A 16,968-nucleotide genomic window follows, 5' to 3' on the forward strand; every position below is an offset into this window, starting at 1 on the left:
CCTGGTCACCCTCCTGACCTCTTAACCTCTGAACTTTGATACACCACCCCACTTTTTCCTCCTTCCACCTTTAGAAAGAATTAGGACTGAACATGCAGAACATGAGAGTGAGCCTTGAAAGAATTTGATGGCAGTTTGATGTTGTTGAGACATCCAGGTGTATAATTTTGTATTTCACAAAACCATCAGTCTGTGACAGATCGGAAATGTTTTAAAACTAGCCCGTCAACACATACGACTAGGACCACTGAACGGGAGAGAGGAAAACTGTGTTCCATCCTGCCCTCCCCCTGGAGAGGGAGGCAGACATCTCTCCTCCGTGGCCTGAGATGCCCACATGGGGAGCAGGAGGGTTTGTCCTGGCAAGTGTGTTCTTTAATACATAATCTTATCAGGAACAGGGAGCGTTTACATAACTTCTCAGAGAAGAGCAAGAATGACCCTCCAAAGGACCTCTAGTCCTCTAGTCCTAAAAAGAATCCTTTAATGACTTATATCTAGCATATTGACTATTTTTGCATGTAACAAAATCACCTCTCCCTGGAACATTGTGTAGGTTGGAGATTATGGCCCAATGTGGGTTTATCCTACCTCTACGTTTGACTGTGTGGTAGCAGATCCCAGGAAAGGCTCCAAAATGTATGGTCTGAAGAGCTACATTGAATATCAGCTAACACCTACTGTGAGTATCTGAGTTATCAAAAACAGAATCGTGCCTGCATTCCTAGCTACACTTTGCTTTTTTCTTCATTTTCTATAGTTGGCATTGGTAACGTTTTCTTCTCTCTCCCTTGCATTGTAGAACACTAATCGATCTGTAAACCACAGGTATAAGCACTTTGACTGGTTATATGAGCGTCTCCTGGTTAAGTTTGGGTCAGCCATTCCAATCCCCTCTCTTCCGGATAAACAAGTCACAGGTGAGTGCATGTGACCTTCAACTCAGGATGACAAGTAACAAGACTGCAGATAGAGCATCTGTCCTAATGGAAATCAGTAATGACATTTTCCATCTTCTAGAAGAACAACATATGTGTTTGGAAACAGTAGCTAAGTGTTGTACATCCATGTATACTGGACATATATTTGGAAGTTACCTAAACACCTAATGAGAATATTGCCTAAAATTGTTTGAGTTCTTGCATACACATCTTAAGTTGTAGCGGTCATTGTGTCTTTATTGCTACATGATTTCCTGTAAAAGAAATACGTGACTTTTTTCAATGTGAAAAGTGACACCTGAGAAAATAGGAATGCTCCAAACAACCTGAAATGGAAATAACAATGTATGATCCAAATGACATAAACCTGTCATGCAGTTCAGCTGTGTTATTTTCATGAGAAGTATGTAAATATCAGATGTTGTAGAAGCCACAGACCTTCTAAGGATTAACGTAAGAAGTTGCAAAGTTGTTTACTCCGTTACTTTGGTGACAGATAATATTTAAATGTTTTTGTTTACTGTTGATCATCACTCTCTGCCTTAATTATTCAAAGTGTCCTATTTCTCCTGTTTGTTTCTCCTACACCCCCTGCCTCAACTGATCAATATGGTCAAGATCAATATCAGTATGGTCAAATGATCAAACGGTCAGTAATTCACAGTGCTCTGAAAGCCCCTTGTAAAAATGCACTTAGAGAGTATTTGTTTCTCTCTGCTTTGAGAACTGTCACTGATTTTTGGTTTTTTTGTTTTTTTAATCTGCAGCCCGGTATAGACCCTGGAATAGTAGTACTCAGAACTCCGTATGTTTGTCTTGGAATAAAAGTGTGTAAAGAGGCTGAACTTCACTAGAGATTAGAGTTTTAAAATGTGGCCACAAAACTTGCAACTAAATGAAACTAGTAAGAATAGAAAGGGAAGGATCCAAGATGAGAGCAGGGCCTAAAAGGTCAGTGCCAGAGAGGCTCCACGTCATATACCCCGAACGGCTAACCTGAACTCGGGGGGAGGAAGTGTGGAATCTGGGCAGGAGGACTTCTTTCCTGGAGGTCAGGGAAGACCGGAGAGGGTTTAGTCCTCACTCAGCCAGAGCGGAGGTGGAGAGCTGGGAGAGGGATGGGGACTCCGGGAGCCAGATGGCCGAGCCAGCACCAGGCACTTGCGGCGTTGGGGTGAAGCCACCTGCCTGCCAGGTGTCACGTGTCCCCGTGTGCCGCTCCGTGCTTTCTCATGGCCGAGGCACTCGATGCCGCCGAAACAGGCGCTTGAATCTGATTCCAGATTGTTCTTTTGACGTCACAGGATGTGTATCAGCTAGTCGTTAGCCAGAATTCGTTACCTCGGGTAAGACGGTTACACTCTCCTTAAAACTTGGTGCTGTATTTTGTTGTGTATTTAGGTTTCTCTGAAACTGTTGGAGGAGATGGAAGGTTTTGTTTTTAAAGAAGTTGTTTTGATTGTGACTTTCTTTTTTTTTTGGAAAACTTTTCAAAAATTTCAAATGGTAGCAGAGGGGTGAGTGGGGCTGCATTGCCAAGTAGGTGACAGACCCGTCCTGGCCCTCATCTGGGTGGCTCCTGAGCGGGCCCTCCTGGAGCTGGGGTGGGGGTGGGGGTGGGGGGGTGGTTGCTGAGTGAAGGCCACGTCAGGGCGGCCAGGTTGGCGCAGATTGTCGCTTCCTCCCCCCGCCCCCCACCCCGCAGAGGTGTCCCGGGTTCTGTGCCCGATCCAGATACTCACTCTTCCTCCTTTTTGTCACCCTTATTGTTTGAAATCACAGCTTTCCTTTTTCAAATTTAAATCCATTTCCTTGAAAACTTCAGTTCTGCCTTTCTCCTTGTTTTCAAATTTCAGTCTGTTTCCCTGAATTTTAGCATTCTCCTTTATCAACTTGATTGGCACAATATGGGTTTCATGGTGTCTAAGGAGCTGTTTCGAGGCTGTGGGGATTTCTCACATCTTTTAGGTTTTAATACATTGTTTTCTCTGAATCCGATAACTCGGTGCTATTTTAAAGCATCAGAGAGCCACACAGTTCCGCCCCCAAACTAAGGTTTGGTTTTTTTAAAGCTCAGGCCCGAAGCCAGAGGGATGTCATAGAAAGCAAGAAAGCAACAGCCGCTCAGTCTGAAGAAAGTTGAGCTTTGATTCTCTGACTGGGACATGTGCCGAGGAAACTGAAAAGCACAGAAGCCACTTTATCTGTCCCCTCTCTCGTTTGCCTCCTGCCTGTGATACCCACAAGATCATTATTATATAAACCCCCCTCTCACTTACATCCTGGAGGGAAGAGAAAGGAATGCCAAGTGGATGATCTCATGATATTTCTGTGCCCTTGATAATCCATCCATGAGGAACTTACAGCTAACAGTTTTAGTTTGTTGAGAGATTTTGTTCTCTGTGAAATAATATTGAACAAATCTGGTTTTATTCCTCGATGCCAAACTGGTATACTCACATACTTGGTGAAAGCCTAAGTCAGGTTCATTGAAAATGGAGAATCGGAAATCCCCCTCCCCCCGACCTTCGTTCCAGTTTTCTGGAACCTGGTAGGAAAATCCTAACAAGCACAAAATAATACCTGAAGTCAGAGTTTGAAAATAAACCAGTGACGTCAGAAAATTTTTCAGGAGGAGTAAGCATTAATTAATTCGTTAATTAATTTCAGGCAAGGAGTAGGTTTTAAACTCTTGGTATAATTCACTTTCTCACGTGGAGAATTCAATATAGCCCAGCTTCATGCGGGCTCACTGGGTCTCTTCTGCCCAGGAGGTGAGTCCTCTTCTTTCCAAGGGATGAGACTTTGTTTCTTCATAGTCTTATTAGCTTCTATAGCGTTTAATCTCTACTGAGATTTGAAAAATTTGAAGTATTTTAATATATAGGAAGTGTCCTGATCCATCGTGCTGTTTGGGTGACTCTTTCTGAGGTAGTGAGTTTTTGTGGTATGGATCCGGAATGCTCTTCTTTCTAAAGAAAGTTGTGCTTATTTGTACTTGTCATTTCTAAAGGAAAGGCCAGCCTGTAGTTTTTAAGTTTATTTTTAAACGTACATACAGTAAATTAACTCCTTTTGGTGTATAGTTTTAGGAGTTTTGGGACACCTGGGTGACTAGTCGGTTAAGCATCCTACTCTTGGTTTTGGCTCAGGTCATGATCTCACGGTTCATGAGTTCAAGCCCCACATCAGGTTCTGTGCTGTCCATGTGGAGCTTGCTTGGGATTCTCTCTCTCTCTCTCTCTCTCTCTCTCTCTCTCTCTCTCTCTCTCTGTCTCTGCCCCTCCCCTGCTCTCTCTCTTTCAAAATAAATAAACTTAAAACCAAAAAGTATTAAAAAAAAAAAAAAAGTTTTGACAACCACTATGGTCTTATAACCACCACTACATTCAAGGTACAGGAAGTCCCCCCACCTCCCCAAATTCCCTTGGGCTTGCCCCTTTATCTTCATCCCCTCTCCCCAGTTCTAACCCATGGCAACACTGGTGTGTTCTTTGTCTCTATAGTTTTGCCTTTTCCAGAATGTCATTATAAATGGAAGCATATAGACCTATCTGAGAAAGCAAGAAAAATCTCATACGACCCAACCTTACTCCTAAAGGAGTTAGAAAAAGAACAAACGAAGTCTAAAACCAGTAGAAAAAAGGAAATAATGCAGAACAGAAATAAATGAAATAGAAACTAAAAGAACAGTGGAACAGATCAATGAAACTGGGGGGGGGGGCCTCAAAAAAATTGGTTGCATACAGTGTGTACTCTTTCAATTATGGCTTCTTTCTCTTGGCGTTGTGCATTTGAGATACACGCGAGATGTGTGCATCAGTTTCTTTTTATTGCTACTTCCATAGTTTGTTTCTCCATTCACTCGTGAAAGGTATTTGGGTTTTCAGTTTGGGGCATTTATAATAAATAAAGCTGCTGAAAACATTTACATGCAGGTTTTTGTATAAGCGTAAGTTGTCATTTCTCTTGGGTGAATACTTGAGAGTGGAATGACGGGGGCATTTGGCAGGCATATGTTTCATGTTTAAGAAATTGCCAAACTGGGGTATGTGGGCGGCTCAGTAGGTTAGGTGTTCGACTCTTGATTTCGGCTCAGGCCGCCATCTCGCAGTTGTGAGATCGAGCCCCGCATTGGGCTCTGCACTGAGCATGGAGCCTGCTTGGGATTCTCTCTCTCTGCCCCTCCCCCCTCAAAAATAAAGAAATAAGCATTGAAAGAAAGAAAGAAAGAAAGAAAGAGAGAGAAAGAGAGAAAGAGAGAGAGAGAAAAAGAAAGAAAGAAAGAAAGAAAGAAAGAAAGAAAGAAAGAAAGAAAGAAAGAAAAGAAAGAAAGAAAAAGAAATTGCCAAACTGTTTTCCAACGTGGCTGTACCGTTTCGGAATCCCCACCAGCAGTGGATGAGGGTGTCAGGAGCCCCACATCCTTGCTTGCACTTTTGGTAACGTCAGTTTTTCTTTATTTTAACGATCTATTAGGTATGTAGTGGTACTTCATCATGGTCTTAATTTGCATTTCCCTTATAACTACTGTTGAGCATCTTTTCATGTGCTCATTTCCCTTCCGTATATTTTCTTTGGTGAAATGTCTGTTTGAATCTTTTGCCTATTTCTTATTAGGTTGTTTTTTTCATTACTGAATTTTGAGAGTTCTTTACATTCTGGAAATAATATAATCTGCAAATAATTTGCCCCGGGTGTGGCTTATCTTTCTCTTAACAGTGTTTTTCGCATAATAAAAAGCTTTTAATTTTAATGAAGTTCAGAGTACCAATTGTCTCTTTTATGGATTGTGCTTTAGGTATCATGGTGAAAACCTGTATGCCTAATCCAAGTTCACGCTGTTTTCTTCAGAAGGTTGTGTAGTTTCAGGTGCATTTTGAGTTAGTGTTTGTGTAAGATGTGAGGTATAATGAAGTAGAAGTTTATGTTATGCATCTGGATATCCAGTGATTCTGGTACTACCTGTTGGAAAGACTATTCTTTCTCTGTTGATTTCCTTTGCATTTTGTCAAAAATCAATTGAGCATATTTGGTGGGTTTTTTTTTTTATGTTTTTTTTAATGTTTATTTACTTTTGAGAGAGAGACAGAGACAGAGCATGAGCCGGGGTGGGGCAGAGAGAGAGAGGGGAAGACACAAAATCCGAAGCAGGCTCCAGGCTCTGAGCTGTCAGCACAGAGCCCCCCGAGGGGCTCGAACTCACGAACCGTGAGATCGTGACCTGAGCCGAAGTCAAACGCTTAACTGACTGAGCCACCCACGTGCCCCAATTTGGTTTTGTTTCTGGGCTGTATTCTCTTCTGTTTTGTGTCCATCCTTTTGCCAATACCACAGTGTCTTGATTCATGTAGCTCTATAGTAAATCTTTAAATCAGGTAGTATAAATCCTCCAACTTGGTTCTTTTCCAAAATAATTTCACGCTGTTTTTCTTTTGCCTTTCCAAATAATTTAAGAGTCCATTTGTAGATATTTGTAAAAAATCATGCTGGGACTTTGGTATATATACAGTTCGTAATTGTTATATCTTCCTAATGAGCTTTTTTGTCTCTAGTGGGATTTCCTGTGTTAAAATCTGTTTTGTCTGATGTTAACATAGTCACCCCAGTTCCCTTACAGTTACTGTTTGCATGGCATATCTTTTCTCATCTTTTACTTTGAATCTGTTAGTGTCTTTGAATCTGTATCTCTTGTTGACAGCATCGTTGGAGCTTGCTTTTTTATCAAGTCTCGCAACCCGTGCGTTTTGATTAGAGTTTTGACACCGTTTATATTGAATAATTATTGACCCAGTTAGATTTACGTTTGCCATTTTGATATTTGTCTTCCATGTGTCTTGTTTGTTCCTCCTTTAGTGCCTTTCTTTTGCGTTAAACATTTTCCAATATGCTGTTTTAATTTCTCTCACTTTTCCACTAAATTTTAAAAATTATTTTCTCAGTGGTTACCTCGGAGGATACTACGTGCATCTTTTTTTTTTTAACTTTTTTTTAATGTTTAGTTTTGAGAGAAAGAGACAGAGTGCGAGTGGGGGAGGGGCAGAAAGAGAGGGAGACCCAGAATCCTAAGCAGGCTCCAGGCTCTGAGCTGTCAGCACACAGCCCAACACGAAGCTCGTACCCACGAACCATGAGATCATGACCTGAGCCGAAGTCGGGCGCTCAACTGACTGAGCCACCCAGGTGCCCCTGTGTACATCTTTTTTGTAATGTTACAATGCACTTCAGATTAATACTCAATTCTAATAAAATTGATAGAAACTCTTCTCCATTATAGCTCTGATTCCCTCTTTTTATGCTACTGTCATCATATATATCATAAATCCAGCAATATGGTATGATAATTATTGCTTTCTACAATCTTATGTCTTCTAAAGAAGAGAAGAAATTAGAAAAGAATACATATTTTATGTTAGCCCACATATTCCTGGTGTTCTTCATTTCTCCCTGTGAATTTAGGTAATTTCCTTTTAGCCTGACGTACTATTTTTTTTTAACCTGAAGGGCTTCTTCTAGTGTTTCTTTAATACAGCTCTGCTATCAGTTAATTCTCTCATCTTTGTTCATCTGAGAATGTCTTCATTTTGCCTTTATTTTTGAAGGATAAGTGTGCTGGTTATAGAATTCACAGCTGACCGTTTTCCTTCAGCATGATGAATATGTCTTTCCGTGGCTTCTGACCTCCTTTGTGTCAGATGACAAATCAGTCAGTTCTTTTGATTACACACACACACACACACACACGCACGCACGCACGCACGCACACATTCCACTATACAAAATGAGTTATTTTTCACTTGCTGCTGTCAGGGTTTGTTTCTGTCTTTCGACAGTTTGATTCTGTTGTATCTTGGTGTGGATTCATCCTCATATTTATCCTATCCAGGTTTGTTGAGCTTCTTGGAAATGCAGATTAAAATTTTCCATCAAATTTGGGAAACTTTGCCCTTTTATTTCTTCACATATTTTTTTTTCTTCTCCTTTGTGGACTCCCACTGCAAGTATGTTCACGTGTTTTGTTTTCTGAAGCATGGTTCAGCCATTTTTTTCTCTCTGTTCTTCAGATTAGATAACTTTTTTTTTTTTTACTTCTTATAAATGTTTTTTTTTTTTAATATGAAATTTACTGTCAAATTGGTTTCCATACAATACCCAGGGCTCATCCAACAGGTGCCCTCCTCAGTGCCCATCACCCACACCCCCCCTCCCTCCTACCCCCCATCAACCCTCAGTTTATTCTCAGTTTTTAAGAGTCTCTTATGGTTTGGCTCCCTCCCTCTCTAACTTTTTTTTTTCCTTCCCCTCCCCCATGGTCTTCTGTTAAGTTTCTCAGGATCCACATAAGAGTGAAGACATATGGTGTCTGTCTTTCTCTGTATGACATATTTCACTTAGCATAACACTCTCCAGTTCCATCCACATTGCTACAAAAGGCCACATTTCATTCTTTCTCATTGCCAAGTAGTATTCCATTGTGTATATAAACCACTATCTTCAGATTCACTGATTCCTTCTTCCGCCATCTTGAATCTGCATTTGAGCCTCTACAGTGAATTTTTAATTTCAGTTACTGTATTTTCAGCTCCAAACATTTCATTCTATTTATTTGTAAGTTCTTTTTCTAGAGAATTTTTATTGTTTGATTCCGTGTCCTATTTCTCTGCATTTTTAAACATGACTTTAGCTCTTTGAATGTATTTCTGGAAGCTGCTTTGTCTGCTAAATTCAACATCCAGAGATACTTAGAGATGGTTTCTGTTGACTACTTTTTTGTCGGTATGGGTTATACCTTGCTTTTTCTCTGCATATCTCTTAATTTTTTGTCAAAAACTGAAAATTTTAGAGAATATATTTTAGCAACTCTCAATTCTGATTTTTTATCTCTGAAGGTTGTTGTTTCTACTTTATGTTTATTTGATTGTTTGGGAAGTAATTTGCTTAGGCCAAGTCTCTGAATTGTCTCTCCCTTTATTTTTTTAAATTTTTTTTTCAACGTTTATTTATTTTTTTGGGGACAGAGAGAGACAGAGCATGAACGGGGGAGGGGCAGAGAGAGAGGGAGACACAGAATCGGAAACAGGCTCCAGGCTCTGAGCCATCAGCCCAGAGCCCGACGCGGGGCTCGAACTCACGGACCACGAGATCGTGACCTGGCTGAAGTCAGATGCTTAACCGACTGCGCCACCCAGGCGCCCCTGTCTCTCCCCTTAAAGTTCAGTTATTTTTATTTTTTAAGTTTGGCTCCCTGGGGCTCACCCTTGTGTCTGTATAGATTAGCAGTAAGCCTGCCTCAAGCCAGTACGGCTTCTGTCCTCTGCTGATGGGTCTTTGGGTAGGGGAGTGCATTCAAAGATCAGGTAATTTTCAAGTTAGCCACCCTGGCTTTTACTTTTTTGCGGACCTTTTGTGTTTCCTTTACAAGTGTGTGCAGCCTCAGAATTGGCCAGGAATGTGTGGCTGACTCGGATTCCATCTGGTCTCCACTGTTTCTGCACACAGCCTCAGTCCGGAAAATGCTTGGCTGGACCACGCAACCTTGGCTAGTGGGGTCATTGGCCCTCTCTGTTCCCCAGCCTCTGCATCGTCACGGCCACCACCACTGAGTATGAGCATGTCCCCCTGCTCCAGGTCAAGTGAGCCTTTTTCCTCGCCAGGGAACCTGCAGTGGCCAGCCTTCACGTTCACAGTCTGCTCTACACTGTCAGAACCTCCATGTCAACCGGGGAGAGGGCGGGGAGGTACAGGGGCCACAGGGGAGATGAGAGCAGCCCCACACCAGACAGAACGCCACAGATTTCCATAAAGTTCAGCAGTTTTGCAAGTATAAACACTTCTCACATGGCTGTTTGCCTTTGGTTGATTTCCAGAACACTTATTTTTGGTTCTGGGTTCTGTCCAGCTTTATAATTGTTTTGGGGGGATGGGAATAGCTGATTGCCTCACTCAACTGTAGCTGGTATTTTCATCTCCAGGAGCCTTTTAACGAACAGAGATTTTGTTTGGTAGACTTAAAACATTTTCAGTGTTCACTTGATGTTTGGTATGTCAGGCTTGTTAAGCTGATTTTCTGCTTTTAAAACAGAAATATCACTCATTTGGCTATGTTTTAGAATGGTCATAAGTTCTGGGATAGTAGCTTTACTGCATTCGTGGAAAAATTGCTTTTTCTATTTTTGGTTTAAGTACGTTAAAAAACAATGAAATAAAGAGCTATGGTCTTGAGCTACTTTTCATAAATACTAAATTTGAGGTTATATTGCATTTGGACACATTTTTATAGATATAAAAATTTTACACACTTTGTAAGGATTACTTATTAAATTCCATTCTTTCACCCCTTTCTGCCTACAGACTTCATATGGCCACGCAGGACTGGCATAGTCTTAGTTTATCAGAAAGAGGAAGTTTTTCATACTTAGATAAGATTTGCTTCTAAATTTGTTGAATACTCAGGGATCCTTGAAGAAAATAGTACTTTGTAGCTGTGATTTTTCTTGTCACAGCTACAAAATTTGTTAATCTGTTAAATCAGAATCTCATCCTTAAAAACTAAAAAGCCTGTTGTATCTCTTTCCTGTAGCTCTTTGAGCATCCGCTGTGTTACAGCTTGTTTTTAGGTTAGTGTTTTTAATTTAGTGAAAGATCACTATGGTTTTACCTTGTACTAAATAACTTTCTACCAAAGACCCAGTAGATACAAACGGCTTTCATTTGTGCTGACGGTAATCCGCTTTAGACAGGGGTGTATATCACTCTTGTCCACCTTGCAGGTCGCTTTGAAGAAGAATTTATCAAGATGCGCATGGAGAGACTTCAGGCATGGGTGACCAGGATGTGTCGTCACCCAGTCATCTCAGAAAGTGAGGTTTTCCAGCAGTTTCTAAATTTCCGAGATGAAAAGGTAGGACCTTTTGTTATGACAGTCATCGATCATATTGAGAATTGTCACATTCATACCAATTTTATGTCTGAAAGTTAAAATTATGTTGACTCACTATTTCTCATTTCCTCCAAAGACAATGAGGGGACAGAAACCTAAATCCTAAGCATGGGAAATTAGTCATGATAATGTGGAAGAACCGCTTGCCAGAATGGTTTTCCATCAGCTGGGAATGGATTGGCCCAGAGTGGGCAGGAGGTGAAGGATATGATAGGATGAGGAATGAAAATTTTTCCTGGATGCTTTTAAAAATAGGATAGGCCCCAAACTATGCAGGATATTATCAGTGTGAAGTGAGGGAAACAGAGTGAATGATTTCTTAAGATCACATTTTGACCTTGCAGTGTAATAACGTTAAGAAACAAAAAGTAGATTCAGCATTGGACCAGCCTTCTCCAAGCCGAGGCGTTTTTCCAGAATGGTAGTCACAAGTCCAGACTAAATGCTGGTCTCTCTTTGTCCCGTAGATAGTCATTCTGCCAATGGCCATGTATTTGTTGAAGGTCAAGAAACCATTGGCTGTTTAACATCTCATTATTGTCTGCTTTGGAGATGGTTCTCTCTCTCCATAAACTTTTGCTGTAAATTGTACCTTTTTATTCTGAAAGATGTTTTCTCCATGTTTCTCTTACAACAAAGATGACATATCTTAGAAAGCAATGTAAAGAATAAAAGCATAAGTTTTTATAGGAGATAGGGAATATATTACAGTCCTAGAAAAAAAAGTCATGAAATTATTTTCGTGTTTTATTAAATTAAATACTGGAATATTATATACTTTGTTGGAACTTTCAGGCAGAGATTTACTTGCTAAACTGCTTTGTAGTACTTTTCCCTTGTTAACATGAACGCATTTATAATAAGTGTAAATAATCAGGCTCTGTGTATGTTTACAGACCTACGCATACACTTAATATTGTACAATTATTTGGGCCTTATTTTCAGTTACTGCTTATTTCTAGAATTGGCGGGCTTATTTGAGTGTGTGGCATGTAACCAGGCCAGGAATTAGAAAACACTGAGGTGCTTCAGCAATTTTTGGTCAAGATTGTAGGTCTAGACTTGCGCCTGCTTTGGACAAGTCTGGTTTGTCTGGTGAGATGTGATGTCAGTCACAGTGTGCCGTGAAATCATACAGTGGTGAAACTAGGTTCTTTGAGGGAGTTCTGTCCATCAGTTCTGTTACTTTGGAGACACGAAAGCTGCATTGAATCCCTTCCCAACTTTCTTGCCTTGCTGGTACCCACAAGGCTCAAACAGAAGTCCTGATTTTCCAAAGATTTGATTTAGAAAGCGCTTCTAAAGGTTGTGTTCAATACAGAATATTATTATTAAAAAAAAAAAAAAAAAGAAATCTGGACACTGGGGCTTTAGGATTTGATATAATAGGAAGAAGAAAGAACCTGGGAGTCAGGACACTTGAGCTCTAGTCTGGGCTCTGCTGCAGGCTCCCTCTGCGATCTTGGCCTCGGCATTTGATCTCTTTGGGTCACAGTTTCCTCACCTGCTAAATGAGGGTGTAAAACTAGATACTCACTGAAAGCTGTGATTCTTTGGCCAGAAGTAGCTCATGTAGATGGATGGACGTAGGTAATCCCAAAGACCCGAGGAGAAATTACTAGAAATAAGTGGTTAGTAAGATAGCTGGATGCAAGACAGCACATATTTGCATACCAGCAATAAACACAAAATGAAAATCTAAAAAAAAAAAACTATCACAGTAGCATCAAAAATATATCTAGGAATAAATACAAGAAAATGTACAAAAAACTCTACATAAGAAGCTTTGATGTGGTGGTTCCTGGGTGGCTCAGTTGGTTAAGCATCCAACTCTTGATTTCAGCTCAGGTCATGATCTCACTGTGAGATTGAGCCCCATGTCGAGCTTGTGCTGACAGTGCAGAGCCTGCTTGGGATTCTGTCTCGCCCTCTCTCTCTGCCCGCCCCTGCTTGCATGCTCGCGCTCGCTCTCGCTCTCTCTCTCTCTCTCTCTCTCTCAAAATGAATAAACTTAAAGCTATAAGGAGTTCCCGGATGACTCAGTCGGTTAAGCATCTGACTCCTGGTTTGGCTTAAGTCATGATCTCCCAGTTAGTGAGATTGAGACCAACATCGGGCTCAGCGCTGACAGCTTGGGATTTCTCTCTCCTCTCTCTCTGCCCCTTCCCAGCTCACTCACTCTCTGTCTGGCTCTCTCTCTCTCTCAAAAAATAAATAAGTAAACCTTAAAAAAAAAAAAAGCTGTGAAACATTTTTGAGAGAAATAAAAGAAAACCTAGCTAAGTGTTCCATGGAATTGGGGAACAGAAAAGATGCCACAGGTGGAAAATCAGAGCACTAAGAATAGCCTAGCCAAGGTACTCTTGAAAAAGAATGAAGTAGGAAGAGGGCTTTATTGGATATTAAGACCTGTTATAAAACTAAACTAACTTTAAAAGCATGGTATTGGCATAAGGCCAGACAAATAGATCAGTGGAACAGAATAGAAGGGACACGATGTGAGGCAGAGATGGTCCAAAGTCCAGTGGGGATAGGACAGTCTTTCCAGTGAATGGTGCTGGGTCACTTGGGTGGCTTCATTGGGGAAAAATGAAATTTGGTCCCTACCGCACAACAGTCTACTATTGATTTTGTTAGGGTTGACATTGGTGTTGTGATTATGTATTTTGAAAATGTGGTCTTCTGTATTAAAGTCATATAATAGCTTTCTCTATATAAGGTATTTATAGGTGAGGGGCACCTGGGTGGCTCAGTTGGTTAAGCATCCAACTGTGGCTCAGGTCATGATCTCAAAGTTCATGGATTCAAGCCCTGCATCAGGCTCTGTGTTGACAGCTCAGAGCCCAGAGTCTGCTTCTGCTTCTGTGTGTGTGTCTCTCTCTCAAAAATAAATAAACAATTAAAAAAAAAAAAGGTATTTATAGGTGAAATGATACCATATCTGGGACTTCCAGTAAAATCAAGGAAAAAAATGCAGAATGGAGGAGAATAGAAAAAACAAGATTGGCAAATGTTGATATTTGTTTTGCAGCTGAGTCTGAGAGGGGAACTGTTAGACTTTTCTGTGTACTTTTATATGTATTTGGAAGTTTCCATTGTATAAAGTTTTTAAAAAAATCATTTCCAGGTGGTTTGCAAGTCTAATGTGAAAGGTAACACATAAAGCTTCTAGAAGGTAACATAGGGGAATATCTTCATACCCCTAGTGGAGGGATGGATTTCTGAAATATGACACAAAAATGACTAATCACACAGGAAGAGGTTGATAAATTAGACTGCATTAAAATTAAGAACAGCTGTGTATCAAAAGAAGCCTTTAAAAGTGAAAAACAAGCTAAAGTTACGAACATTTAGAACCAACTAAAGGGCTGCCTTTTAGAATATAGGAAAACACATACAAATCCGTAAGAAAGATAATCAGCCCAGTTGTAGGGTTGACTTGGTAACGTACTTCACAAAAGACAGTATCTCAGTCATCAACGAATGTATGGGAAAGTACTTAATCTCATTAGTCATCACGGAAATGCAAATCAGAAGTACCGAGAATAGTACTACCCACTAGCCAGAAATGGCTGAACTAAACCTAGCGTCTTAGTGAGCTCAGTCACACCTGCTGGTGGGTGTGCAAATGGGTGAGACCAGTTTGGAAAGTCACCCAGCGTTACCTACTAGGGCGAACATTTTCTGCCCGCATCGGGGCACATATACATAACATCTTGCCCAACCACCGCCCTCCTGCCCGCAGGGCCTCGGTGGCTACCCGTAGTAGAATGAACAAACTGGAGAGTGTTCAGGCAAGAATGGAACCAATGACCTGTGGCTCCACCAACAATGTGGCTGTAGCTCCTAAGCACAGGTTGAGCCAAAAAAGCCAGACACAAAGAATACATGGTAGGGTGGTCTTCACCAGCTCGGAAACCCAGCCAACCTACCCATGAGGGACTTGTGTCTAGAGGGTATAACTTGAAAGAAAAGTGAGGAACTGGTAACTATAAAAGAGGATAGTGGTTACCTTTGTGGGGGAGGGCAGGGGTCAGGACTGGGAAGGGACACGAGGGGCCTTCTGGAATGCCAGCTTGTTTCTCTTGGCCTTGGGGTAGGTTACACAGCTATTATCTTACACTTTGTGAGAATTGGTCGCACTGTATATTATGGCTTTAGGCGCTTTTCTGTGTGTGTGTGTGTGTGTGTCTGTGTGTGTGTGTGTGTGTGTAGATAGATCTTTATAGATCTGTCTTGCAAAAAAAATTTTTTTTTAAAAATAGCTCATAATATTGGTTCCTATCTTATATTTTAGAAAAGCTTTCACCTTTTTTAAGAAAACATTTAACCTAAAACTTTGAGGTACTTGGTCAGGAATATAGGGTGTGTTCGTGTTCACTGTTATATTGCTGTGCGTTGGGAAAGGATAGGGATTGAGTCCCCTCGCTCTGAAGGGACTTGGGCTCACAGGGACCGTTCTGCGCATTGGCACGTGTTTCGTGTACAGAGATTACATCTGGGGTGTGCACACTCCCTCGGTGGAGAGGACGATGGCATAGGAGCTGCGGTCGACAATTAGAAAGATAGTCAGTGAGCCAATCGCATTAGGGAGTTTTGAAAGACTGTGCTGTCCACGGTAACATTATAATGTTCTTATTTGCAGGAATGGAAAACTGGGAAGAGGAAGGCTGAGAAAGACGAGCTGGTAGGAGTTATGATCTTTTCCACCATGGAACCGGAGGCCCCTGACTTGGACTTACTAGAAATGTAAGAGAGATCAGCCTTTCCTTCCTCCCAAACCTGTGTCCACCTCCTGTGCTCGCAGGCCGGGGAGGCTGTGGTTGGATGATGGGGAGCACATCACTTGTGCAGGGAAGCGTTGTCTTTCTAGCTGTAGCGTCAGATTGAAGTCTGCTTCCTTTTTACCTTGAAGTCTGTGATTTCATAATGGACATGGTGGTTTCTAGTTACCTCTAATAAAGCATGATAATTTCAACAATAGCCACATTATGGAAAGAGCCTCAATGTCCATCCACTGACGAATGGATAAAGAAGATGTGGTTTATATATACAATGGAATACTACTTGGCAATGAGAAAGAATGAAGTCCTGCCATTTGCAGCAACATGGATGGAACTGGAGGGTATTATGCTCAGTGAAATAAGTCAGAGAAAGACAGATACCATGTTTTCATTCATATGTAGATCTTGAGAAACCTAACAGAAGACCATGGGAGAAGGGAAGGGGAAAAAAAAGAGTTCCAGAGAGGGAGGGAGGCAAACCATAAGAGACTCTTAAATACAGAGAACAAACTGAGGGTGGATGGCGGGAGAGGGGAAAGCAGGTGGTGGGCATTGAGGAGGGCACCTGTTGGGATGAGCACTGGGTGTTGTATGGAAGCCAATTTGACAATAAATTGTATTAAAAATGAATAAAAATAAAACATAGGTCTGATTAAAAAAAATAATAATAAAGCATGATAAAACAAAGTGGCACAGAACCAGCGCATGCCTCCTTGATATTCAACAAGGCAGAAATCTCTGAACATTGCCTCAAAGGAAGTAAATCTCTAACCTGCAGTTTTGTGCTATTTTTTTCATCTGTTGTTTCTAATTATGTAATTTTTTTTTTTTTTTTTTTTTTTTATGAAGGCTTGGTTGAAAATCTGGAGTAGTTCCTTTTCTATTTAAAAACTAACTAGAAATCTTGGGGCTTTTTTTAAGAAGTTTTTTTTCTTATTATAAAATTCTTGCTTATGGGTTACCAAATGTGTAGACAAGGAAAAAAAAAATGTTACAACTTCCCAGAGAGAAAAAATCAATGTTAATATGTGTTGACCTAGGTCTTCCAAAATCTCCTCTGTGCATATGTATCTAATAGAAAAATTGTTTAAGCAAAAAAAGACCTCACACTGTGCTTTCTGTTTTATAAGCTTTTTTTTTTTTCATTTAGCATTATGTTGGGATGATTTTTTCAGGTTGGCATTTTTTATATCCTCAAAGAACTGAGTTGTTCGGTATCACTCAGATGGTTGTGTATCCAGGTCACTTTCTCCAATTCATTGAAGTACTTATTGGAATGAATGAATAAACTACCCGATGGTAC

At 40.8% G+C, this 16,968-nt stretch overlaps 1 protein-coding gene across 2 annotated transcripts in view; it reads left to right on the top strand.

Moving 5' to 3' along the window:
- Window positions 1-16,968, top strand: part of SNX9 (sorting nexin 9) — a 125,916-nt gene that overhangs the window by 90,804 nt on the left and 18,144 nt on the right. For both annotated transcript variants that reach the window (XM_047858259.1, XM_047858258.1), the window contains exons 8-11: window positions 557-682; window positions 803-920; window positions 10,712-10,842; window positions 15,527-15,630. In XM_047858259.1, coding sequence (XP_047714215.1) covers window positions 557-682; window positions 803-920; window positions 10,712-10,842; window positions 15,527-15,630 — 479 coding nt within the window. The remainder of the gene's footprint in view (window positions 1-556; window positions 683-802; window positions 921-10,711; window positions 10,843-15,526; window positions 15,631-16,968) is intronic.

Source organism: Prionailurus viverrinus, chromosome B2 (assembly GCF_022837055.1).
Source record: "Prionailurus viverrinus isolate Anna chromosome B2, UM_Priviv_1.0, whole genome shotgun sequence".
In the NCBI taxonomy this organism is placed as follows: domain Eukaryota; kingdom Metazoa; phylum Chordata; class Mammalia; order Carnivora; family Felidae; genus Prionailurus; species Prionailurus viverrinus.